We start from the raw sequence: 27655 nt of genomic DNA, 5'->3' as shown, positions 1-27655 counted from the left end.
AATTGATCAAAGTTCAGCAGGGAGCGGATGAATTTTGAACTGTCTATAGCCATCCATGTCTAATAATCCACTCCTTTCGAATAGGACTGTTGGTATATTCTCATTAGATCAGTGTGTGTGTGTGGGGTCATCTGCGTCTGTGCACGCGGGGTACATTTCGTGCAGAGCTTGCTTATCAATGCCCGGGACCAGAAGGAGACTGTGGTAGATTCTTCACATTAATATTAAGACAGTTCCCCAACTTAGAGATGAGCTTTCATTGTGTGCAGTAAAAAAGTGCAGAGTTCCCCTAAAAAATGACTTGTCCCATGTCAGTGCACACTGTAACATGGAAGATGTTGCATTAGGAGGGACATGCTGAGCCTGCGCTCATTCCACCAGTGAGCGTAGGCGTAGCAGCGTACCTCTGTTATCTCACTCCCAGTAATGGAAAGTAGACCCACTGAGTACCTAGTACAGAACGCATGCATGCCCTCCCTTAACTTCTTCCTTCCCGTACCTTGTGACCAGGCCATAGATCTCTGTGACATGGGTTTGGTTCTTGAGAGGAAGGAGCAAGATTACTGACCCCTTTACTACCAGAGAGCCTGTCACCTATACCAGGTACCACGCCGGTTGCTTTGTGTCTTAAACTTGTGCTTGGTTACTCTTAACAACCACACTGCAGTGGTGTTACTTTATACCTCATAGTGCAATTACAGACCCTGGTTCTTTGTATATACCAGATCCAACATGCACCCCTTTGAATAAATACGACCAGTCTCATAACCGTTAATGTAACTTACCTGAACAAATGTGGCATAACCGTTCAATATGAACAATGTCCTTTCCCTAACAACAACTAGAATAGTGTAGTGGCCAATGCATACCTCGGAGAGGCTAGAGTCCATAATGGCATTGTCCATGGCTGGATGTCTTCCAAAACCCCTGGCGTCCTTAGCAGCTTTAAACGATTCCACTCATAGGCAGCCTGGAACCCACTGGACCCCAAGAACCCCCAGACCTAAGCCATCCCACTATTTATAGCACAAGTGGGCTAGCTAGGACCAAAAGCCCGGGAACTGAGCTTGTAACATTTAACCCTTTCTCCAGCCTGGGCCAGTTACTGATTCACTAAACACAGTTCAACATTCCTACAAGTTTATTCTGCCAGCAGAGGAGTCCCACTGTCAAAAACAATTGCACAACAGGGTGGATTCCCTCATCCACCTCGAATGTGTGGCTGATTTTAAAAAAAAAATCCAATCTTAAAGTTCACAGTGCCAGAAATATTCAGATGCTAATGTAAAACTCAAGAAAAAAAAAGCTGTTTCACCTGCCAAAAGTTAAAACTTTTGTTCATGCAGTCCAGAGATTTCCTCAGCTTTTCTAAGCATGATAGTCTGATGACCTAAGTATTTTCTACTGCATACACTGTTATAAAAGAAAGCTAGGTCATCTACTTTACACCAGTCTGCGACTGGACAGCAATTGAGCATCAGCAGTCCATGCCACTGGCTTTCTGCTCTCTTCTCCAGTTAGCATGTTCCCAACACACATGTATATAACACACTGGATTGATTCCTAGAACTGCCATCCCTCTCCTAGCCTACTGCTGTTGCTGTACAGATGCTGATATAGTGGTATACGTGGTGGGAAGTCACATCAACGTACTCGAATGGTCAATAGGTAGAGATCTTAAACCAATAGATTCCTAAAGTTTAGATTAATCCAGACCAACCACACATCCTCCAGATATGCTCTCAATGAATGAAATGTTCAGACAGACTGACAGAATGATTCCCAGCCTATCTAATCAAAACACTCTTAAGTGTATCAGACAGATATCCCAGACTAAGTCACCACTTACTTATAGTGGAAGCTTATTCAGCAGTATTCTATTCATTTATGGAACAGGTTTCTTCTAATTAACTCAAAAGCAGGAAGCTATGTGATGGGTATTTAAATATATAATCAGCTTCGGGTGTGGTGTGTTTATGACACATGAAGGAAATATTAAATAAATCAGAGCATATGATGTTCATTATATGTGGGAGTATTTAAAGTGTACCCACTGAAAGGCACCGTTTTTGATCGTAAATATACCTTTGCTAATGTGTATGCTCCGAATTTGCACCAGCTTCCCTTCCTAGATAAGGCCCTGGAGACGCTTTCCTCTTTTAGGGAAGGTCATCTAGACTTGGGGGTGAGATTTTAATATTTGTCCTGAACCTTGTGTTGACACCTCTACAGGCTGTTCTTTTCACTCCTTTGAGTTCCTCAAACACGTTAAAAAATGCTTCATGACCATCGTCTAGTCGACTACTTTAGCTACTTTTCGGCTATCCACTGTGTTTTTACCCGTACTGATATACTGTTTATGGAGACTGAATGAGAACTTACTAGATGACTCTGCGGTACAGTCTTGAGTGACAGATTTTTTCCCCCATTATTTCTGGGAGAATACTCTGGGCTAGTTGGGGTGAGATTCTGTTTGGGGAAGGACATGAAGTGGTGGTCAGAGGGTAGCTCATTTCTTAAGAAGCCAGGTTCAAGCGTGAGCAGGGGACATGCATAGGCTCCTTGGGCAGGTACAGTCTGCTGAACGTAGACATAAGTGTCGAGATGCTCCGGTGGTTGATTCAGAACTTAAACTTCGGCGAACAGAGCTATCCTCTCTACTTCGGACTTGCTTTAGAGCCTCGTTATGTAATATCTCCCACAAATTTTAGGAACATGGGGACAAGTGCAGCAAGTTGTTTGCCAGGGCATTGCGACGTCAACGAACCTCTATGCATGTCTACAAGCTGCAGTCGACTTCAGGAGCTTCGACGGTACACTCTTCTAAAATTGCTGAGGCATTTCAGGACTATTATGCTCAATTTTATAATCTGCCGGACACTATGCCTTGAGTCTTCGATTCCGCAAAAATGTCTTGTGAATACTTGCCTGAGGTCCAATTTCCTAGGCTGACCAGACAAGTTTTGGGTAAGTTGGATCCTATCACCCCGGAGGAACTTGGAGCGGTCATTAAGGAGTTACCTAAGGGAAAGAGTTCTGGCCCTGATGGTTTCTCGAATGCTTATTATAAAACATTTTTGCTGTTACTTACCTCCCCCATGTGCATATATTTCAATGCACTAGCAATGGGTACTCGTATTCCTAAAGAAGTTTTAACTGCACATATCATGGTTTTGCCCAAGGAGGGAAGGGATCACACTCTACCGCAGAACTACAGACCTGTTTCTCTCTTGAATACGGATATCAAAATCCTGGCCAAAGTATTGGCAAACTGCTTGAAACCTGTTATTCCTGTGGTTATACACCTGGATCAAAGGGGTTTGTACAGGAAGGGAGGCAAGGGACAACTCTAATAGGGACAATCAGATTATACACTGGGTACGTGCGTGGGATGTCCAGTAACCCTGTCTTTTTCTCTCCAGAAACGCTAAAAAAGTGTTTGACAGGGTAGACTGGACATACCTACGGGTAGTCCTTAATAATTTATGGCTGGGGCCTCATATGCTTAAGTGGATAGCGGCACTTTATGACTCTCCAGAAGCACAGGTGAAGGTTAACGGTACCCTCTCATGCCCCTTTCCTATTGGGAATGGGATGCAACAGGATTGTCTCCTATCCCTTCTCAGTTTTGCCCTGACCTTGGAACCCTTGCTAAGTAAAATACGCTTAAACCCGAATATCAGGGGAATGAGTGTGGGCACTGCCGAACATAAACTTTCTGCCTATGCAGACGATGTCTTGTTTTATGTTTCTGATCCTTTGACATCCTTGTTGAACATTATGGCCGAAATACAAACCTTTAATAGCCTCTCCCATTTCAAGAATAATGATTGCAAATCGAAAATAATGCTGCTTACACAGTTGCAGAGTTCTTTTTCTTTTTCCTGTACCAGAGGTCCCTGAGGTATCTGGGTTTTTGTACATACAGTAATTTGACCCCAAAGCTTTGTTCCCCATCTACCCTTTGAGAAGATATGTGCTGACAGTACCCTGGTACCCCACTCTGAACTGTATAAAATGCTTCAGTTTACACGTCACCCACCAACATAGGTGTGCGCAGCCTATGGTATTAGGGTGTGCACCTCAAACCAAAGCTCAAACGCATGTGCGTGTGTGTGTGTGTATGTGTATATATATATATATATATATATATATATATATATATATATATATATATATATATACACACACTTTTAAAAATAAATGTGAACAAACATTTTAAGCGGTATTAAAACATTTTTAATTAAATAAACAATTATCAATGTAATATATATATATATATATAAATAAATAAACAGACACACGCTTTTTTAGGCCAACCTAGGGTTCATATTGATTTGAATTGGCAGGCAGCCCTGCTCAGTGTTCAGTCTCGCACACTGACACTGCTCACCTCTAGCTGCCACCCGCCTGCCGCTATCCTCTGCTGCTTCTGCCAAACTTCCAAAACGGGGCTAGACAGGCCAGAGGGGAGACAGAGTGCAGCTGTATATCACTTCGCCGACGCCGACGGGACCTGCAGTCGGAACTATAGAAGCCGCATCGGAAAATGCGGCTGAAATTACTCGGCGGCTGTGGTCCCCTAGTCCCTGAACAAACACCTCCGACCTCCCACTCGCAGCACAGGCAGCTGTTTTTGCCAGCCTGCACCTGACCACAGTTAGTTATTGGTAATACTGGCACATGTTGTAGCACCAGCTCTAGCACCAGCAGGCAGCAGTGAAAGCACAGACAGGGCACGAGGGTGATTAGGGTGTGCCTGGGCACACCTGGGAAACACCCCGTGTGCAAACCTATGCCCACCAAACCCTTTTAAATTTGTGAGTGGGAGAGAGACTTGCACTATGATTTTCCTGAGGCTCAGCCTGATCATCTTCATCAGCTGACCCATTCCAGCTCTGTTTATATGGGAATGCAAAAATCTAACTGCTGTACAAGCTATTAACATGCTGATACAGGGTGCCATCTAAACTGGCAATGATATATCCTTTACAGTCCATGGTACTTTTTACACATTTGGTGGGAGTGGGCAAGGTTATGTCCCTTCTGGTCTGATCTTAGAAACCAAATCAATCTTAACCTAGATACACACTATACAATTATCTTTAGATTTTTTTTGTTTAGATTTACCAAAACCATATAATATGAGGTCAAACTTAAACACTTTCAAATTGTATGCACTCAGGCTGATTATGACTACATAGTTACATAGTTACATAGTTAGTGAGGTTGAAAAAAGACATCTGTCCATCCAGTTCAACTTATGATGTGTGTGTGTGTTTGCTGTTAACCGTACATTATATACCCCTCTATGTTGTGGTCTTTAAGGTGCCCATCTAATAGTTTTTTGAAACTATCGATGCTCCCTGCTGATACGACTGCTTGTGGAAGAGAATTCCACATCCTTACTGCTCTTAAAGTGAAGAACCCCCTACATACTTTAAGGTTAAACCGCCTTTCCTTTAGTTTTAGTGAGTGGCCATGTGTCTTATTGTATTCCCTTTCTCTGAATAGTTTGTTCCTTATGCTAGGGTCGCCAGTACAGTATTTGTACATTGATATCATATCCCCCCCTCAATCGTCTCTTCTCCAGAGAGAATAAGTTTAGTGCTTGTAGTCTTTCCTCATAGCTGATGTCCTCCATTCCCCTAATTATTTTTGTTGCCCTTCTCTGGACTCTCTCCAGTTCCAGCACATCCTTCCTGAGGACCGGTGCCCAGAACTGGACAGCATACACCAGATGTGGCCGGACCAGAGTCTTGTAGAGAGGGAGAATAATCTCTTTATTTCTGGAGTAAATCCCCTTTTTTATGCATCCCAGCATTCTGTTGGCTTTGCTTGCAGCGGCTTGGCATTGCATGCCACTGCAAAGCCTGTTGTCTACCAGTACCCCCAGATCCTTTTCCATCCTAGACTCACCCTAGTGAGTAGCTTGCTTTCTGGTTTCTGGCACCCAAGTGCATTACTTTACATTTTTCAACATTAAACCTCATCTGCCATGTAGTTGCCCACCCCATTATTTTGTTCAGGTCCGCTTGTAAGGTTTCCACATCCTGCATAGAAGATATTGGCATGTTTAGTTTAGTATCATCTGCAAATACTGAGATTGTACTAGATATCCCCTCCTCTAGATCATTTATGAATAAATTAAACAGGATTGGTCCCAGGACAGAACCCTGGGGGACCCCACTTTTCACACCCACCCAATCCGAGTACTCCCCATTAATCACCACCCTTTGCACTCTCCCCTGGAGCCAGTTCTCTATTCAGGTACTCACCTTATGGTCCATACCTACCTTCCTTAGTTTGAACAGTAAGCGTTTGTGGGGAACGGTGTCAAAGGCCTTTGCAAAGTCCAGATACACCACATCCACAGGCTTACCTTTATCTAGGTGGCAGCTCACTTCATCGTAGAAGGTTAATAGATTGGTTTGGCAAGAACGATTTTTTATGAATCCATGCTGATTACTACTAATAATACAATTTTCATTACTAAAGTCTTGTATGTGGTCCCTTAACATCCCCTCCAAAATCTTGCAGACTACTGATGTTAGGCTGACCGGCCTATAGTTACCCGGGATAAATATCGGCCCTTTTTTAAATATTGGTACCATGTTGGCTTTTTTCCAATCAGCTGGCACCATACCCGTCTGTAAGCTATCCTTAAAGATCAAGAATAATGGTCTGGCAATCACCTGGCTGAGCTCTTTAAGAACCCTCGGGTGCAAGCCATCTGGTGATTTATTTATGTTAAGTTTCTCTAGTTTGGTTCTAAGTCTATCTTCTGTTAGCCATGGCGGTACTTCCTGAGGTGTATTATTTAGTTTGGCCTTACAAGCTGGGTTAGTGTAGCCCCCCAATTCTTTTGTGAAGACTGAAGAGAAGAAATTATTTAACACTTCCGCCTTTTCTCTGTCCTCTGTGGCCATATCTCCTTTGTCATCTTTTATGGGGCCAATGTGTTCTGGCCTCGCTTTTTTTACTGTTTATTTACTTAAAGAATTTTTTGGGGTTCTTTTTACTCTCTTACGATATATGTCTCTCGTGTTGTATTTTAGCCGCCTTGATTTTGTCTTTACATTTCTTATTACACTCTTTGTAATGTTTGAATGCTGCCAATGACCCCTCAGTCTTGTATTTTTTGAAGGCCTTTTCTTTAGCACTAATATGCATTTTTATGTTGGAGTTTAGCCACCCAGGGTTTAGTTTTGCTCTTTTAAATTTATTTCCCTTTGGAATGCACTGGCCAATCCCTTTGTTCAGTATGCTCTTGAAGCACTCCCATTTTTCCTCCGTGTTCTTTGTTCTCAGGGTTCTATCCCATTTGATATTTTCTAGCAGCGAGCGCAGTTTTGGGAAATTGGCTCTTTTGAAATTCAGTTTTCTTATATTACCCTTATGTCTCCTATTACTATGATTAATACTGAAACTAATTGACCTATGGTCACTGTTTCCTAAGTTGCCCCGTATTTCTATATCCGTAAGCAGGTCTGTATTGTTGGTAATCAGTAGGTCAAGTACTGCATTGTTTCTTGTCGGTGCATTCACATCTGACCCATGAAATTGTCCTGCAAAACATTTAGGAACTGCCGAGCCATGGCTGAATGCGCGGTTCCTTCTGCCCAGTCTATATCTGGATAATTAAAGTCCCCCATTATAATGACATTTCCCATCCTTGCTGCCAATCCTATCTGTAAAAGGAGGTCCGCCTCCCCCTCCTCCCTCTGGTTGGGGGGCCTATAGCATACGCCCAATATTACCTTCCCCACAGTGCCTTCCCTTTTAAGTTCTACCCAGAGGGATTCTACCTTGTCCATAGCTCCATTATTAATATCATCCCTCATATTTACCTGTGCACTGTTCTTAATATACAGACATACCCCTCCCCCTTTTTTACCTTCTTTATCTCTGTGATAAAGTGAGTACCCCTGAATGGTCGCCATCCAGTCATGAGAGCTGTCAAACCAAGTCTCTGTTATCCCCACAAAATCTAAGTCCTCCTCAAAAATCAGTAGCTCCAGTTCTCCCATGTTGTTGGCCAGGCTTCTGGCATTGGTATATAAACCTCTTAATTTTGACCGGTTGCATATATTCCCATTTGATGTTTTTAGGCTGCTCTTGAGATTTTTCCCCATACCCACCCTGGGTTTAGGAGCTCTGAACACCCTACCGCTAATGTCCCCATTTGTGCCCTCTGAATCTTGCTTTCCACTGGCTAATTCTACATCTGTACCCTCCCCCCATCACATTGTGTTGTCTGCACCCTTTGAGAAAATTGACATGTGCCTTTTTTTTGAGGGTGCCTTTTTCTTTTGGTTCTCATTGTATGCTTTTATTTCATTATGCATAAATAAAGATTACATAAAATAAAAAAAAGTAAAAAAAGGGTATCCATAAAACAAAACATTTAAATGTAACTTTGGTTTTTGGAGTGGTGCGGATTTAGAACCACTGTTGCTTTCTGTGACTGCTTTATATGTCCCTGGTTATGGTTTCTGGTGGTCCTCCCTGGCTTGGCTTGGTAAATCTGCCTGCTGTTTCTAGGAGCTTTAATCCCTTTTTCAGTCAATCATATGATGACATTTGCCTAATTGTCCTCAGTTGTTTGGGGGTTTATTCTGTAAGCTTCCTCCAATCAGAGTGTCACAGAGACTCTGTACAATAATGTCATGCCTCTGAAACAGGAAATAAGTTTTTTACATGGAGGCATGGTGGGGAAAGGAGGGGGCAGCACTAAGGCCAGAGTGTCCATAATTCTATCCTTAGTGCATGTTCAGCTCCAGAGCTGCACAGCATCACTGGTTACTGGGGGCTGTCAGCTACATAACATCACTGGTTGCTAGTACGCTGTCAGCTGTGTAGCCGGCAGCATCATAGCAACCAGTGATGTTGTGTAGCTTACAGCAACCTAGCAACCATTGACATGGAGTTGTTCTTAATAACCTCTGGTTTCTTTACTCACCTATTGGAGGTAAATTCTTTTTAACTTGTCACGGGGTACTTCCTGTGTGTATGTGATCATCTATACCTTCAGTACGTCCATAGTCTCCAGGACCAGCCGCAAAGATTTAAAAGTTCCTATCCCGCAGCTGATGGAGGAGACCCTGTTGAGACAGCAGATATTCCTGGAAGGGTATGGCCAATTGGTCTAATGACTATTGGTATTGATCAATATGCAGGGAGGACATAGTGGCTTGCAAAGGGGCACAGATGGGTTTGATCGCCAGTAGGGACTCTGCAATGCAGTGCCTGGATACCATGTAGAGGTTCGCTATGATCATGCAGTTCGATAGCGGAATAGAGGTTTGCTCCCAGGTTAACTAGCTGGACCAGCACCTTACCTCAGTGGACCTTGGACAGGGTTTGGGCTGTTCTCCTGAAACCTTGAGGACTCTACAAGATTATATAATAAAGGTAGCCCCATGGAGCTTCCTGTGGATCCCAATAGGTGATAACCAGATAACATCTTGATAGGTAGACATCAGTAACTTTTGCTTAAATTGTGTGTGGATGGCACCGACTTGTTCAGTCTACTGTCTATCTTCTCTGCTGTAGGCCTAGTAGGCCCGAATCACATTGAGCCATATGGCCCGCAAGCCACACCCTCGTTTGTGCCCACAGAACTTCTTGACCTCTGTCAACAAGCGGGTCTAGATCTTTCAGAACATTCATGCTCAAGATAATGGGTACCAAGGAATTCACCAGACTACAGGTAAACTTGACCACAACCATCATTCTACCACTTGGTCAAATACCTGAACCATCACCTAGGTGGTGGAATCAGCGCTAAGGCTGTTCTCAACGGTGCCATGGTGGACCCTGCATCCCCCTCCATGCCAACCACCGTGTGTGGTATATCCTGCTGACTTACGCTAAGTTGTGGGTGGGGCCAGCTAGTTGCTGCCCAACATGGAGTAACTGCCCAAGACATGGGGCATGTTGTATTAGAAAAATTTTGTATTTTAACAAAGTAAAAAACAAATTACACTTGGTACAAGCAGCACAAGCTCTCTTAGTAGTTCCGATAAGGGCCTAAATATCACAGCCAATCCAGTATAATAGTTCCTTCCTGTAGGACTGTTACAGCATGGTCTCTATGCAGTAGAATACACAAGAGCAAGCCTACGATACTGACAAGATCTGTTGAAGGAGGTGGCTGAGAGACAAGAGTGGCGGCAAGAGCATTTGTGGAGGCAAAAGGTAGTTTGATCACCAACCCAACTGAGTATATTGGTTGGCAGAAACAGGCGTGAAGTCCCTGCTCCCCATCCCCACTGGAACTTTCCCTGCTCTAGACACACTGTTCCTCATCAGCTGGTTCCTGTCCCTAACCTAGTAACCTAGCAACTTTGTAAAAGCACATCACCTGCAGTGCATTGCCCTTACTAAAGATGGCCACGGAAGTCATTTAGTTCAGCAGCATCCAATCAGATGGCTGCTTCCCTGATAACACCTATGGAGGCCTCAGAGGAACAAAAGCTCCCCCTTAGCCTTCCTTATATCTGCATAGCGGCTGCTGAAAGGCTAAACTGCACCTGCCTACATACTTTTCATTCATAATAAAGTATTCACAGCTTGTGTGCTCTAATTTTTACATCAGTTCTAGTACTGGTTCTAGTTATTTTTTATCAGACAATATGATTTTGTTCTGTAAAGCAATTCTAGCATTTGTGATCTATACACAATTTTTTAAGCAAGGTCCATAAAGACATGGATGAGCAAGTTTGCGGTGGAGGAACTTGACTTTCCTGCACTCCTGACCTCAACCCGATAGAACATCTTGGGATGAATTAGAGTGGAGCCTGCAAGCCGGGCCTTCCCGTCCAACATCAGTGCCTCACCTCACAAATGCGCTTCTGGAAGAATGGTCAAACATTCCCATAGACACACTCCTAAACCTTGTGGACAGCCTTCCCAGAAGAGTTGATGCTGTTATAGCTGCAAAGGGTGGGCAAACTCAATATTGAACCTTAAGGACTAAGACTGGGATGCCATTAAAGTTTATGTGCGTGTAAAGGCAGACGTCCCAATACTTTTGAAAATCTAGTGTAAATGGTTTTATCCTTAATATTCAGATGGGATACCTCAATTATTACATATCATTACCCTCTTGGGTTATATCTGACCTGACAGTAATCTATAGCTTTAGGCAATACGTGATAGAAATAAGAACTAAAAAGTATTTTTAAGAAATTTTTATAAATTTGTGCTTCATTTTAATCTATATACCCTTATTTATGTGTTACTTTTGCTTACCTTGCTTTGCAGAAGCCCTGGATAATGCCCAGTATGGAAAGATTCTGATGAAAGTTGGTCTTGCACTGATTGTGGTTGGACACCTGAATTTTATTGTGGGGGCTATTGTACATGGATTAGTGCTGAGACACGTTGGACGGAAGTCGCTACATTATTCTGTCACCAACATCATTGCTGTGACAACTGCGATTGTGGTAGGTGCAAAAATTTATATGTACAAATATTGGTATGCATGGTGTGATTATACCAACACTAATTGTACTATATAACACTGTCTATTAAAAATCTATTGCCTCTTTATTTTTCCAGCAAACAAGAAAAGACAGATGTTTCCTGAACTATAAGGCCCCTTGCATATGGGCACCTTAGCTCCAGTGCATCCCTCCTAGCACTTTAGAATGCCTATGAGGGACAGGTACATTGTCCAGCCCCGCTGCAGACAGCCTATCAAAGTCTATTGCAGGCTGTGGCTGAACGCTGTCCCGAGTGGTATCGCCATTTATGGCCCTGTCCATTCAGAAATAAAAGCACTGGGAGGGACGCACTGCAGCTAAACAGCCCCATGTGCAGGGGACCTAAAGAGTCTTCTGACACATCTACACATCTCCTGTAGACTATGGATGTCTACCAATTTTATACCCGTAATATACTCTGTTTGCTTTCTCTCCTTAAAGAAAGATGCTTCTCATGATTCGGGCTCCCATTGAATCTCCTGGGTCGCATTAATATCATGAAAATTATTCTTCTGCCTAAATGTACGTACCTATTTAGGAACTGCCCAGTATGGTTCCCAGCCTCTTTCTTTCAGGACACGGACTGATGTGTTGTTTCTTTTTTTTGGAATGGAGCCCTTCCTCGTCTGGCCAAATCCACACTTCACCTTCCCGTGCAAATGAGTGGCTTGGCCCTACCCAACGTCCTGGTGTATTATTGGGTGGCGGCGTTGGTTACGATGTACTGGTGGTTTGAGGGCTCATGCTCTAATGCTGCGGTAGGTGTGGAGGCTGCCTGTTTGTGTTCTCCGTTAGACCTACAAAACTTTGTTTATAGGGGTACAGGGGCATATGTGGCAGTTCTGGGTCCTATTATGGTGACACTGCGGGTCTGGACTGCAGCCAGGCATCAATTTTTCCAAGAGGGACGTTGGTCTCCTGTTCAGCCTCTCTGAGGGAGTCCCAAACTGGCTCACTTTTGGTTGATCCCAGGTCCCCATGTGTGGGCTCGCTATGACATTAGGACCCTAAGAGACATTATGCCCTAGGGAATATTGTTGACCTTTCCCCAGCTTTCTCGGTTGTTCCGGCTGCCGGGTTGGATGTTTTTCAGCTATGCCAGGGCCCAATTTCCCACTCCTCCAGTTAGATCCTGTTGAGGAACTACTGTCTCAGAAGGATCTTGAGAAGCCTCTGTCTGCTCTCTATGGGACCCTGCTTGTTATTGACCCCCCTAAAATAGACTAATTGTGGGACTTATGGAAAAGGGACATTCCCTCTCTAGACAGAGAGGACTGGGAAGACTGTCTTAAGCATTGCACTAAACTGGTAATTTCCTCTAGGGATAAGCTAATACAAATTAAGTTTCTTCATAGTGTTTACTATACCCGGAGACTCCAAAGAATATACCCAGATAGAGACCCTCACTGTCAACGCTGCTTGACACAGTTGCTTAATCTTAGGCTACAGTTATCAGTCCCTATGTCTCTGGAATTGGCCCTGTTAGGGGTCCACAATAATGCTCATAGGTCCCACTATAGTAAACTATTGATTTTGTATCTGCTTTTCTTTGCAAAAAAGAAATTCTCTGTATTTGGTCCTCCCCTACTCCTCCTGCTCTGTCGTCCTGGGAAGCCATGATTGATGCTGCGTTGCCTCTTTACAGGTTGAAGTACATTAGTAGTGGCTTCCCTTGGAAATCCGACAAGGTTAGGCTGTTGTGGACCTCCCAGTAGAGTGAATTTATGGTGCCCCCCCCCCCCCGATAAGTAGGCAGCAGTGCTCTGTGGCCCCTCCTTTTCCCCTCCCCCCTCAGTTTGGATTCACTCTCCCCTGGGATGCTATGGACTATTGTTTTCTGTAAAGGTTGGGATCGGTCCAAAGGGAATTTAATATATTTTCAAACATATTTGTCCATTTGATGTGCTGCTGGATTATTGTTTGGATTTTGTCTACCATTTTCTCGTATTGACCTCACTGTGTTACACCATGTTATTCAGTTTTGTGTTTCTTTGTTTCTCTATATATACTGTATTGCTGTTCTTTCAATAAAGCAATCCTGATTGTTAAAAAAGAAAAAAAAAATCACATCTTTAGACAACTCCCTTTAATCTTGCTGCACTATGTAAATAAAGTCCTGTATATACGAATAAATAGAAACTTGTCTTTTCATGATCGCCGCTGCCTGGTGTTCCCAGGAACTTAAAGCGTAACTAACCCATGAACAAATACTGATAGTTTTGAAGCTAACCAGTCCTTAGATGTGGGGGTTGGATTAATTTTCTTTTTTCACACTTTTTTCCTTTGATTTAATTGCGTAGTAAACCACTGGCTTTTTTTTAAACCTGCAAGGCAAAGTCATAATGTGCTAGTGTGCATCACTCACTAGCACATTATGTGAAACTTACCTTAAAACGCTGTCACTGCTAAAGGCGCTTCCATCTTCACCCGGTCTTCCTTTCAGGTTCGCAGACTCCAGCTGTGTGAGTGTCCGGAACCACAATGACGTTACGCGCATGCGCGCAGGAGACACCGTTTAAGGCACAGGACTCTGAAGGAACGGCATGGGCGTGCCATTCCTTCAGAGTGTATGCGCCTGTGCCAGTGACGTCACTGGCTGCATCTACAGTAAATGTCTCCTAAATGGTGCAAGTTTAGGACATATTTACAGTACTTATAGGTAAGCCTTATTATAGGTAGAAATCATACATGTGAGTGTAATAGAGCTGGATAGTGAAATGAGGCCTGGTTCTGATGGTTTTACAATAGAGTGCGTTTTCATTAAACCGTTTGCCGACCGCCGCAAGTAAATTTACTGCGGCGGTCAGCCCCTGCCAGGCAGAGTGACGTTAATTAACGTCACAAGCCTGGCAGGGTCTGGGGAGCGAGCGCGCGCCCGCGGAGGCGCGCTCCCGCTCCCGCGCGGTCACGGACCCCCCCGCGCATGTGACTGGCGGACCCGATGTCTGCCGGTCACTCGGCGATCGCCGGGGGAGAGGGAGAAAGTCAGGCGGCTTGTGTAAACAAGCCACCTGTCATTCTCCTTGGTGTAAAAACACTGATCAGACGGATCTACTATGTAGATCCGTTGATCAGTGTCCTTACACCTCAAGCCACAGCCAATCACAGTAGAAAGCACGCCCCCTAGGGACACACACAGCCCCTCCCTCCCAAATAAAATTAACCCCTTTATTACCAGTGTATTTTTACAGTAACAGTGCATATATATAGCACTGATTACTGTAGAAATGTCACTGGTAACCCTAAAAGTGTCAAAAATTTCAGTCAAGGGTCCGATCTGTCCGCCGCAATGTCGCAGTACCGCAAAAAAAATCGCAGATCGCCGCCATTACGCGTTAAAAAAAAAAACAACAAAAATGACAAAAATCTTTCCCTTTGTTAGTAAACGCGATAACTTTTGCGCAAACCAATAAAAATATGCTTTTTGCGATTTTTTTTTACCAAACATAGGTAGGATAAAACAAATTGGCCGAAAATGTTAAAAAATTTTGATTTTTACATTTTTTTTGGGGGGAATTTCATATAAAAAAATGTGAAAAATATTGTTATTTTTGCAAAATGTACGCTCTTTTTTTGTTTATAGCGCAAAAAGTAAAAATCGCACAGGTGATCAAATACCACCAAAATAAAGCTCTGTTTGTGGGAAAAAAAGGACATCAAATTCGTTTAGGTACAGCGTTGCACGACCGCGCAATTGTCCGTTAAAGTCACGCAGTGCCGAATCGCAAAATACCCCCTGGTCGTTTAGCAGGAAAATCCTCCGGGGCTTAAGTGGTTAAAGGAACTGATCTGTAATGAAGGCATACTGTAGGTCAGGGGTCTTCAAACTATGTTCAGGAACTACAATTCCCATCCTGCCTAGTCATGTGTGTGCATGTCAGAGTTTTACAATGCCTCATGGGATGTGTAGTTCTGCAACAGCTGGAGGGCCGTAGTTTGTGGAACCCTGGTGTAGGTGGACCTTGTTCTGGTCCTAGGCTGCTACTCAACAGATGATACTGGAGAGTGCCTAGTACAAAAAATGATATCACTCAGAAGTCTTTGTGAAATGTTTATTGGTTAAGAGGATCAAATAAAGGGTAAAGGCCCCCCTCTTCCTCAGGGCTTGAGCAGTGGATGTTTTTAGAATCCCATCACTATGAGATACAATAGGAGACCTATGTTAGGATTTGATGAAGATTGTCAAATCGTACCCACTTAAGTTCGCCCACCATACATGTACTGCGGTAGGGCGGCTCTTAAGCTCAAAATCACGTACATATACATGATTTTGCTTTAAGTCTCTAGGGGGCACGCTGCCGCCGGAGCCACGCTCCTGCTGTGATTAGACACAGCGGCAGGAGACTGACAGAGCGGCCATCTGCCTATGTAAATAAGGCTGTTCTGTCAAACAAGAAGGGAGAGATTGTGTGTCCCTACTAATCAGGAACACCGATCTCTCTCTTCCTGCAGTCAGTCCATTCCCCCCACAGTTAGAAAACCTTCCCTAGGAGCACACTTAACCCCTTTATCGCCCCTGATGTTAACCCCTTCCCTTCCAGTGTCATTTATACATTAACAGTGCATATTTTTTAGCACTGATCACTGCACTGTATTGGTGTCACTGGTCCCCAAAAAGGGTCATTTAGTGTTAGATTTGTCCACCGCAATGTCGCAGTCCCGCTAAAAATCGCTGATCCCTGCCATTACTAATAAAAACAATAAAAAGCATAAAAAGTCCATAAATCTATCCCATAGTTTGTAAAAACTATAACTTTTGGGCAAACCAATTAATATACGCTTTTTGGATTTTTTTTTTTACCAAAAATATGTAGCAGAATACAAATTAGCCTAAACTGATAAAGAAATTTAGATTTTTTTATTGGATGTGTTTTATAGCAGAAAGTAAAAAATATTGTTTTTTTTCTTTTTTTAATTTGTCAGACTTTTTTTGTTTATAGCACAAAAAATAAAAACAGCAGAGGTGATCAAATACTACCAAAAAGAAAGCTTTATTTGTGGGGAAAAAAAGGATATCAATTTTATTTGGGTACAGCGTCACAGTAAAATTTTCAGTAAAAGCAACGCAGTGCTCTATCGTAAAAAATGGCCTGCCTGATCATTAAGGGGGTGAAAAAAAAAAATTATTGTTGGTGTTTACATACACTTAAGGACAAGATTATCTGGTTTTAACAAGTAGACTATTCACCTGTGAGGTTTGAACTAGGAAATGGTTGCTGTTCGGACATGCACAAAAATTAGAAAGTATGAGAGAAAGAAATCAGTGGAGATATAGGATTTGTTGCTGTGAACATTCAATGGCTAGAAAGTAACTGAATACTTTCCTAGTGTATCCTGTGGAGTAAACTGTGTACTGTATAATTCTTGCACTTTACTTCTGTAAGGAAATAAATAAAAATAAAAAATACATGATATATATATATAATATTCCCTAAAGTGCAAGCCTTTCTTAAAAAGGATATCGGGGAACTTGAGAAAGTACAGAGAAGGGCAACCAAACTGATAAGAGGTATGGAGGAGCTCAGCTATGAGGAACTGAATTTATTCTCTCTTGAGAAAAGGAGATTAAAGGGGGATATAATCAACATGTATAAATACATAAGGGGTCCAAATAGAGAACTTGGTGTTGAGTTATTCACTTTAAGGTCAACACAGAGGACAAGGGGGCACTCTTTACGTTTAGAGGAAATCAGATTTCATCTCCAAATACGGAAAGGTTTCTTCACCGTAAGAGCTGTGAAAATGTGGAATAGACTCCCTCCAGAGGTGGTTCTGGCCAGCTCAGTAATTTACTTGAAAAAGGCCTGGATTCTTTCCTGGGTGTACATAATATAAATGGGTACTAATATTTATAGGTAAAGTTGATCCAGGGAATATCCGATTGCCTCTCAGGGGATCAGGAAGGTATTTTTTCCCCTGCTGTAGCAAATTGGATCATGCTTTGCTGGTTTTTTTTTGCCCCAGCAAAGCATGATTTGCTTTTTTTACAGTCCCATATACACAATTGTAGGATTGTGTGGTTGGGTTTTCTTTACTGTTTTTTTTTTTTTTTTTTGGTTGAGCCAGATGGACTTTTTTTTTTTTCAACCTGACTAACTATGTAAGCCAATGATGGGTCCTATCTTCTATGTAACTTGTTTAAACTGTTGTATATATATCACAGTTTGTGTATCTACTATATATCCTGCTGTAAAACACTTTAGATGATGAAGGTGTGAAAATATTGATAACCTCAATCTGTAGCTAACCAGCTCAAAAAAACTCACCCCCTAGATCATACCACTTTACTAATGTTTTATTGGGTAAAATGAGTTAAGCAAAAAATAAATGGAAAACATATACAAAGAGCAGGGTAATGATAAAATGTTACATTGCCACTCTTATAGCCGTAGGCATGTGTTGTTTAAAGCATGATAAGCACTCTGCATATAAATACGCTTTTACTATAGTAAGTACATGAACCACATTAGATTGAAATAAAGAGGTCTGCTTTTAGGTTCTGTATACTCACATAACCTATCACTGCCTTGCAAACAGTATATACAGTATCTCACAAAAGTGAGTACACCCCTTGCATTTTTGTAAATATTTTATTATATGTTTTCATGTGACAACACTGAAGAAATGACACTTTGCTACAATGTAAAGCAGTGAGTGTACAGCTTGTATAACAGTGTAAATTTGCTGTCCCCTCAAAATAACTCAACACACAGCCATTAATGTCTAAACCGCTGGCAACAAAAGTGAGTACACCCCTAAGTAAAAATGTCCAAATTGGGCCCAAAGTGTCAATATTTTGTGTGGTCACCATTATTTTCCAGCACTGCCTTAACCCTCTTGGGCATGGAGCTTCACCAGAGCTTCACAGGTTGCCACTGGAGTCCTCTTCCACTCCTCCATGACAATATCAGAGCTGGTGGATGTCCCAGACCTTGCGCCCTTCCACCTTCTATTTGAGGATACCAAACAGATGCTTAATAGGGTTTAGGTCTGAAGACATGCTTGGCCAGTCCATCTTCTTTACCCCCAGCTTCTTTAGCAAAGCAGTGGTCATCTTGGAGGTGTGTTTGGGGTCGTTATCATGTTGGAATACTGCCCTGCGGCCCAGTCTCAGAAGGGAGGGGATCACACTCTGCTTCAGTATGTCACAGTACAGGTTGGCATTCATGGTTCCCTCAATGAACTGTAGCTCCCCAGTGGCGGCAGCACTCATGCAGCCCCAGACCAAGACACTCCCACCACCATGCTTGTACTCCTCACCTGGTTGCTGCCACACACACTCGACAACATCTGAACCATATAAGTTTATCTTGGTCTCATCAGAACACAGGACATGGTTCCAGTAATCCATGTCCTTAGTCTGCTTGTCTTCAGCAAACTATTTGCGGGCTTTCTTGTGCATCATCTTTAGAATTCCTTCTGGGACGACAGCCATGCAGACCAATTTGATGCAGGGTGCGGCGTATGGTCTAAGCACTGACAGGCTGACCCCCCACCCCTTCAACCTTGCAGCAATGCTGGCAGCACTCATATGTCTATTTCCAAAAGACAACCTCTGGATATGACTCTGAGCACGTGCACTAAACTTCTTTGGTCAACCATGGGGAGGCCTGTTTTGAGTGGAACCTGTCCTGTTAAACCGCTGTATGGTCTTGGCCACCATGCTGCAGCCAGTGGTGTATTTAGGTTTTGTGCTGCCCTAGGCCTGACTAAACTCATGCACCCCCTCATTTAAATATAACCCTCCCCTTCCTGCCAAGGCCACACCCGTTCCTGTTTAAGACCCCCCCTCTTGTCATTTGCAAACCCCACCCTTTCCTCTTAAGGCTTCACCAATGCAGTGACTGGTGTGAATGGACCCTAAGCTGCGTTGAGAGGCTTTTGCATTCTTCAAATAGGTTTTCCATACCTATGCAAGTCTATTGGAATGCAAAATCTGCATTAAGCACCAGTAAATGCAGATCAAAAGGAGGTCAAGTGCACCTGTCAATGAATTATGAATGATCACTGAAACATCTCAAACTGATGTCAGAAACAAATGCCAGTGTTAAGAGATAAAAAAAAGGACTTCCAGTGGTGGAAGTGCTCATATTCACCTGCTAAAATACCCCTAAATGACATTACATTGGGCCAGCAGATAGGGTTGGGCTAAATCCATATTTGTGGATTATTGGACATACAATGCTGATCTGACAACACAGGTTCTGCTCTTGGCTGCCAGTGTTTACTTATCCCAGGAGGAACACTGCCCAACTACGGTTCCATTTGAAGGTGGTCATGTGACATTCACAAACCAGCTTAATAGTCAATGTATTAGGACTCAATCAGGCCAAAAATTACCCCAAAATATGTCAACACACAGACTGAAAAATCTTTTACCTGTGTATATTTAATTACAATACATTTTGCTAAATAAAACAGGATTAACTGGCATTAACAACCTAAGACAAATCAATAGGTTGCAAAAACCATGAGCAAAAAAAAGTTTATGTTCCAGCATTACTTCTCATCCAGAAGAATACAAAAGCCTGGTATGCTGCAAAGGAGGATAGGCAGAGCTAAGACCTGCTGCCCGTGCCACACTTACTAGTTGTAAGCCATCAGTTGTATTAAGTGCGGCTGCTGGTCTGTTCAAACATCAGGCCAGTCATCGGCCACCGGCCAGTATTATCATACTGACAGCAGTGCGGCCGCTTTATGGGGGCGACAGACCGATTTGCCTCCTAGGCCCAGCCACCCGAGTCATAAGACTGGCACTACACTAAAAGTGTAGTGCAAGCGGTAGGACTCTTTTTGTGCAGGAGTTGAGAGGAGGCTTCTTTTTTCATGCAGGGCAGGCTTTTTTGCCACCCCTCTGCAAAGTGCAGCCCTAGGCCTGGGCCAAGATACAGCATTGGCTGCAGCTCAGTTTCAGGGTCTTGGCAATTTTCCTATAGCCTAGGCCCTTTTTATGCAGAGCAATTTTTTTTCTTTTTTTCAGATCCTCAGAGAGTTCTTTGCTATGAGGTGCCATATTGAACTTCCAGTGATCAGTATGAGACAGTGAAAGCGATAACACCAAATTTAACACACCTACTCCCCATTCACACCTGAGACCTTGTAACACTAACGAGTCACATGACATCAGAGAGGGAAAATGGCTAATTGGGCCCAATTTGGATATTTTCACTTAGGGGTGTACTCACTTTTGTTGCCAGCAGTTTAGACATTAATGGCTGTGTTGAGTTTTTTCGAGGGGACAGAAAATTGACCCTGTTATACAAGCTGCACACTCACTACTTTACATTGTAGCAAAGTGTCATTTCTTCAGTGTTGTCACATGAAAAAAAAAATATATATATATATTTACAAAATGTGAGGGGTGTACTCACTTTTGTGAGATACTAATATACAGTGGGTACGGAAAGTATTCAGACCCCCTTAAATTTTTCACTCTGTTATATTGCAGCCATTTGCTAAAATCATTTAAGTTCATTCTTCTTCCTCATGAATGTACACATAGCACCCCATACTGACAGAAAAACACAGAATTGTTGACATTGTTGCAGATTTATTAAAAAAGAAAAACTGAAATATCACATGGTCCTAAGTATTCAGACCCTTTGCTCAGTATTTAGTAGAAGCCCCCTTTTGATCTAATACAGCCAGGAGTCTTTTTGGGAAAGATGCAACAAGTCTTTCACACCTGGATTTGGGGATCCTCTGCCATTCCTCCTTGCAGATCCTCTCCAGTTCTGTCAGGTTGGATGGTAAATGTTAGTGGACAGCCATTTTTAGGTCTCTCCAGAGATGCTCAATTGGGTTTAAGTCAGGGCTCTGGCTGGGCCATTCAAAAACAGTCACGGAGTTGTTGTGAAGCCACTCCTTCGTTATTTTAGCTGTGTGCTTAGGGTCATTAGCAAACAATCAGGGAAAGAATGAACCGCTCCGGTTAGAAAGCAATCCCACAGCACATCCAACACAGGTGCAGGCGAGGATCCGCAATCCAGGTAGTGGTAGTGTGAGAGTACAAAAAGCCGCACTACTGTTGAAGATGTGAAATGTTAAAATCCAGATTTATTGAAGTCCAAAAGATAAAAACATGCAAAATAGTACCATAACAGTCAGAGACATGGGGAAAAAAGCACAGCAGTTAACGCGTTTCACAGAAACGTCCGCTTAGTCGTAACCATGGTTACGACTAAGCGGACGTTTCGGTGAAACGCGTTAACCGCTGTGCTTTTTTCCCCATGTCTCTGACTGTTGTGGTACTATTTTGCATGTTTTTATCTTTTGGACTTCAATAAATCTGGATTTTAACATTTCACATCTTCAACCAGTAGTGCGGCTTTTCGTACTCTCACACTGCTTAGGGTCATTGTCTTGTTGGAAGGTAAACCTTCGGCCCAGTCTGAGGTCCAGAGCACTCTGGAGAAGGTTTTTGTCCAGGATACCCCGGTACTTGGCCGCATTCATCTTTCCCTCGATTGCAACCAGTCGTCCTGTCCCTGCAGCTGAAAAACACCCCCACAGCATAATGCTGCCACCACCATGCTTCACTGTTGGGACTGTATTGGACAGGTGATGAGCAGTGCCTGGTTTTCTCCACACATACCGCTTAGAATTAAGGACAAAAAGTTCTATTTTGGTCTCATCAGACCAGAGAATCTTATTTCTCACCATCTTGGAGTCCTTCAGGTGTTTTTTAGCAAACTCCATGCGGGCTTTCATGTGTCTTACACTGAGGAGAGGCTTCCGTCGGGCCACTCTGCCATAAAGCCCCGACTGGTGGAGGGCTGCAGTGATGGTTGACTTTCTACAACTTTCTCCCATCTCCTGACTGCATCTCTGGAGCTCAGCCACAGTGATCTTTGGGTTCTTCTTTACCTCTCTCACCAAGGCTCTTCTCCCCCGATAGCTCAGTTTGGCCGGACGGCCAGCTCTAGAAAGGGTTCTGGTCGTCCCAAACGTCTTCCATTTGAGGATTATGGAGGTCACTGTGCTCTTAGGAACCTTAAGTGCAGCAGAAATCTTTTTGTAACCTTGGCCAGATCTGTGCCTTGCCACAATTCTGTCTCTGAGCTCTTCAGGCAGTTCCTTTGACCTCATGATTCCCATTTGCTCTGACATGCATTGTGATCTGGAAGGTCTTATATAGACAGGTGTGTGGCTTTCCTAATCAAGTCCAATCAGTATAATGAAACACAGCTGGACTCAAATGAAGGTGTAGAACCATCTCAAGGATGATCAGAAGAAATGGAAAGCACCTGAGTTAAATATATGAGTGTCACAGCAAAGGGTCTGAATACTTAGGACCATGTGATATTTCAGTTTTTCTTTTTTAATAAATCTGCAACAATGTCAACATTTCTGTGTTTTTCTGTCAGTATGGGGTGCTATGTGTACATTCATGAGGAAGAAGAATGAACTTAAATGATTTTAGCAAATGGCTGCAATATAACAAAGAGTGAAAAATTTAAGGGGGTCTGAATACTTTCCGTACCCACTGTATATATATATATATATATATATATATATATATATATATATATATATATATATATAAAAATATATACACACTGGATATATGTTTTGGGTTTTTTTTTTTGCATGTACATTTTTATTAAAATTTCTTGAGTTGGAGTGTGTGCTTTTGTACATACAACATAGCTAAAAGGTTGTGCAAACCATTGATCTAACACACTTATGTAAAGATGTACAATTTCCTAAGAAATATCATATTACAGTGCAAAGAGCACCAGGAAATAACTATCCCTGTCAAAGGCTAGTAACAATATGATTCCTCTACACCCTCGTTTCTGCCTCCTTTTGTCCCTAAGCAGCCCTGGTGCACAGTATTCCAGGCAAGTCTTCAGATTTTCTGAAATTATATACAGGGGGGAAGGGAGGGGTTCCCACCACTAGAGATTAAAAACCATATATAAGTCTCTGACATGTCAGGCTACCGTCAGAAGTCCTGAATAGATGCATTACCAGCTTACACCAATCATTATTATTTTTATTTTTTTTTACCTTATATTGGCTTTTCAAAATAACAAATGTAGTGATATAGAGGTTGGATAAAACATTTAGTGCAGCATAACACTTTTGGTAGTAAAAACAAAAGTACATTTTGTATAGAGATATACATATTAGATCAAAAAGGGGGACAAATGAGGCTGCCAGAGGGACAGAGGGCTTTGGTCTCAAAAGACATACAGTCTCACTAAATGAGTGACAGTTAGGAGCAACGTCCATCAGGACTACTACCCCCAAAATACTTCTAGCTTGCATACAGTTCGTCAAAGGCGTACCAAGTTTTTCAAAGGCATACCAAGTTGTGTGACTAAAAAAATATCTTGTAATATATCTTAAAAGTTAGTCCAAACCTTGAAAAATTTCTCAATATGTTTGTTCTTCTGTTGACTCGTGTAATTAATTCATAGGAATTTAATGATATAGCACAGTTCTAATATCAGATCAGGTTGGGGAGACGGATTGTAACCAGGGCCGGCCCTACCATAGGTCCCACTGGGTCCATTGGACCCAGGCAGCACTTTGAGAGGAGCAGCAAATTGATGCCCAAGATTTTTTGTTCCAGCAGTTTTGTGTGTCATCAGTTTGCGGCGCGTTACGGACGGCATTTCCCCATCTCCTACTGCCACCTGTAGTGTGCAAACTGATGAATATGAGGAGGCGGAGGGTTCCTTATGTGATTGTGGTGTGCGCAATCATGTTAGACATTCAGACAAACAAAATAATACTGGAGTTTGTGGTTTTGAATTGAACATAATGGTATGTCATATAATTGTGCATGTAGACAAGATGCTGTTGCATATAAATCTGACTTCCTGATACATCATCTTTATTTTTAATTATCATGATATAAAATAAAAATTGTGTGGGCCTTTTGGTGAGCATGATTTTTTTTTTTTTTGGGGGGGGGGGGGGGGGGGCAGCATTTCATTTTTGGACCCAGACAGCACAATGTCTTGGGCCAGCCCTGATTGTAACCATCTATTTAGGATGCACATTTTAATGTCTTATATACAGTACATATGTGATTCCATCTTGTCAGATGCGAAGGTTGGTCTTCCTGAGATTGCGCTATATGATGTAATAGTCCCATCCGAGGTTCGAGGACCCTACATTTATTGGTCACTGTGTTCAAATAATCAACAAAACTCTTTCAAAATGCTGCTTTGACCAGCCATTGTCACATAAGGTGGACCAAGTTAGGTGAAAAAAGTTTGCACTTTGGGCAGTCAGTTATCCAACCCAGGGGTTAGTTTCTAAGCTGCATATTCTAGGATTCATAGGCTCTATGTACAATTTTAAGCTGAATCTCTTTCCAGTTCTTGCGAATTGTTGCATGTCTCATAGCATTCCCACCCATTTATTTTATGTCCACAGTATCCTCCAAGAGCTTGCCTAACATATGTGCCCATTTTTGAATGCCAGAATAGGTGGATACATTGTGTCCTTACCTATAAGACTTTGGATAAATATATAATTTGTATATTGATTTCCTTTGCTGAGGGGGCAAAGTAGGTTGTATAGTTTCGTTTGTTAAGGAAAGGTTGTTCCAAGTGTTAGGAAGGTAAACCAAAGCGCAAAGTGAGAGATCCGAGTTTTACTGCCCGAATTTGATATGCTTTTACAGCATATTGTTGTCCTGGGGAGAACCCCCAGTAGTCAAAATAGCTTTCTAAGTTCACTCCACATTATAATTGTTTTATCTAAGTAACATGTTTTTCTCAATATGATTAGGAAAATGACACATGGAGGTATGCAAGGTCACTAGCAGTGACCAGGGCATGAAAAACTGCAGTTTGGTAATTGTGTAAATGAAGGCCTCTGGATCCCTTTAGGGAAAGAGAGCCTTGACTGCTGGGGGCATGGGATTGGAGTTTTGGTTATGGGGTTGGGCCTGAGCTCAGTTAAATACTTTCCCCAAGGGAATTCTGGGTCTTTAAGAAGAACGTGGTTGAAGAGCTGCCCACCCCCCCGCCCCAATTTTCGGTCGGTATGTCACAGCTGTAGTGGCAGTTTTGACCTTGCCAGTAATGGGTTATGCCCTTATTTGTAAATTGGGGGGTACGCTGTCTGTCCTGCACTGATGGTAACGACAGACCCCCCCCCCCTTTCACCTTTTGGTATTTAAGTTGTTGATGACTAAGAGTGCTCGCAGTACAACTGTGACTGGCACTGGTCTAAAGTGTACTTGTTTGGTATTGGAAACTAAATAAAAGCTGTGGCCTTGCCCTTTCCAACTTAATCGTTGTAAGTCTGGTTTTTATGGGGAGGGGGCAAGCGGGACTGGTTATTATGGTAACATGGTTACTGGACCTATGCACCTCAGCAGTAAAGTAGGTACAGTATTAATAATGCAGTCCCTCACATGTCAGGCTAAGCTTGCCAAATTGTACAGTTGGATATCTGGGAAAATGACCTATTTGCAGTATGACGCTGCTCAGTTTACCTAGGGAGATTTTAGCTTTTTTCCCTTTGCAAATAAAGGTCGGAAAAGCCAGTTCAAGCCTTTATACATTCTTTTGCTTCAGCAGGAAAGGCAGATGGGCATGGGCTATAATAATTAAACAAAACTGAACATTTTGATCTGTAAGCACCTGTCCATGGTAGACAGTTCCCTTTCAATTTGGTAATAGTAGGACCAAAGTTTCTATTGCTGGGGAATAACCATGCCTAGATAGGTGATAGTGTCCGATTGTATCTTGAATCTATACCGAGACAACCCATCCCTGAACACGCCAGGCACCTCTTTATTGTATTTATATACAATCCTGAGAAGGACACAAACAACTCTAGATGGGAAATTAAGGTGGGTATGTTCATCTGAGGTTGAAAAAGCAAGAGAATAACATCATTCACAAAGAGCTCAGATTTGGCCTCCTGGTTGCAACACCTTTCGGCCTCGAGAGAGGCTCCAGAGATGAAGTATAGAGAGGATGCAGGCAACTTTGTTTTTTCCCTTTTTACGGTGAGAAATAATCCAATAGAGTGTTGGAAATAAAGATTTGAGGAGTAGAATTATAGAGCATTAACAGTTTTATTTGTGAAGCCCATATGCTTTAACCACTTTACCACCGGAGGATTTTGCTGTCTTACGTCCAGGCCACTTTATGCAATTCGGCGCTGTGCGACTTTAACTGACAATTGCGGGGTCGTGCGACGCCGTACCCAAACGAAATTTACGTCCTTTTTTTCACACAAACAGAGCTTTCTTTTGGTGGTATTTGATCACCTGTGCGATTTTTACTTTTTGTACCTAGTACCATCCTGAGTTGCTGCAATAGAATTTCAGCAAAATTGACTGGCTTGCTGCATTATTTTTTCACTTTGATTTTCGAGGTGTCTTTGTATTCAACCCTCTGTAAGTTGATCATTTTAATTTCAGTCAAATTATGTGGCATCCTTTCCTTCCTAACACATTACCCAGTCCAAATCAGTATAGTTATCCAGCATGATTCTTTTCCCCATTGAGATGTGTTTTCAAAGTGTTCCTTTAATTTTGTTGAGCAGTGCATATGTAAATGAAATATTGTCTGGGGTTTAGCTTTTCCTACAGGGGTTGGCACTATTATATAGGATTTATGTAGTGCCAATAGTTTGTGCAGCGCATTACAACATGAGGGCAGACAGAATAGTTACAATACAATTAAATACAGGAGAAATCAGAGGACCCTGCTCGTTAAAGCTTACAATCTAAAAGGGAGGGTCAAGTGATACAAAAGGTAATAACTGTGGGGGATAAGCTGATAGAGAAAGTGGAAATACAGTTGTTAGATGGAGGTGGGATAGGCTTCTATGAAAAAGGTTTCAGGGATCATCTAAAAGTGGACTAGAGTAGAAGATAGCTGGACAGATTGGGGTAGGTAGTTCCACAGGATGGGAGAGGCTTGGGAAAAATCCTGGAGGCAAGCATGGGAGGAAGTGACTGTAGTATGGTAAGCAACGGGTTAAGTTGCTGTCTGCAAAATGTTACAATAGTGAATAAAGAAGCAACCTGTACAGCTTGTCTGTGTTAATACACTACAGTGACAAGGGAGCTAGAGAGCAGGAGATCTTGGGGGTAACGAACAGAATGATTTGGTATTTTGAGACTAGGTTAGTTATATAGCTGTTATGGATTGCTTTGTTAGTTATTATTAGCATTTTGAATTTAA

The 27655-nt window shown here is 42.4% G+C and overlaps 1 protein-coding gene across 1 annotated transcript in view; it reads left to right on the top strand.

Annotated features, from left to right (window-relative positions):
• Positions 1 to 27655, top strand: part of TMEM54 (transmembrane protein 54) — a 55725-nt gene that overhangs the window by 11792 nt on the left and 16278 nt on the right. The window contains exon 2 of the mRNA XM_082246565.1: positions 11269 to 11450. Coding sequence (XP_082102691.1) covers positions 11269 to 11450 — 182 coding nt within the window. The remainder of the gene's footprint in view (positions 1 to 11268; positions 11451 to 27655) is intronic.

The sequence above is a fragment of the Pelophylax lessonae genome, assembly GCF_965119305.1.
Source record: "Pelophylax lessonae genome assembly, chromosome: 2".
Lineage (NCBI taxonomy): Eukaryota > Metazoa > Chordata > Amphibia > Anura > Ranidae > Pelophylax > Pelophylax lessonae.
Note: the sequence above shows the minus strand (reverse complement) of the source record. Positions and strands in the feature narration are given on the sequence as shown.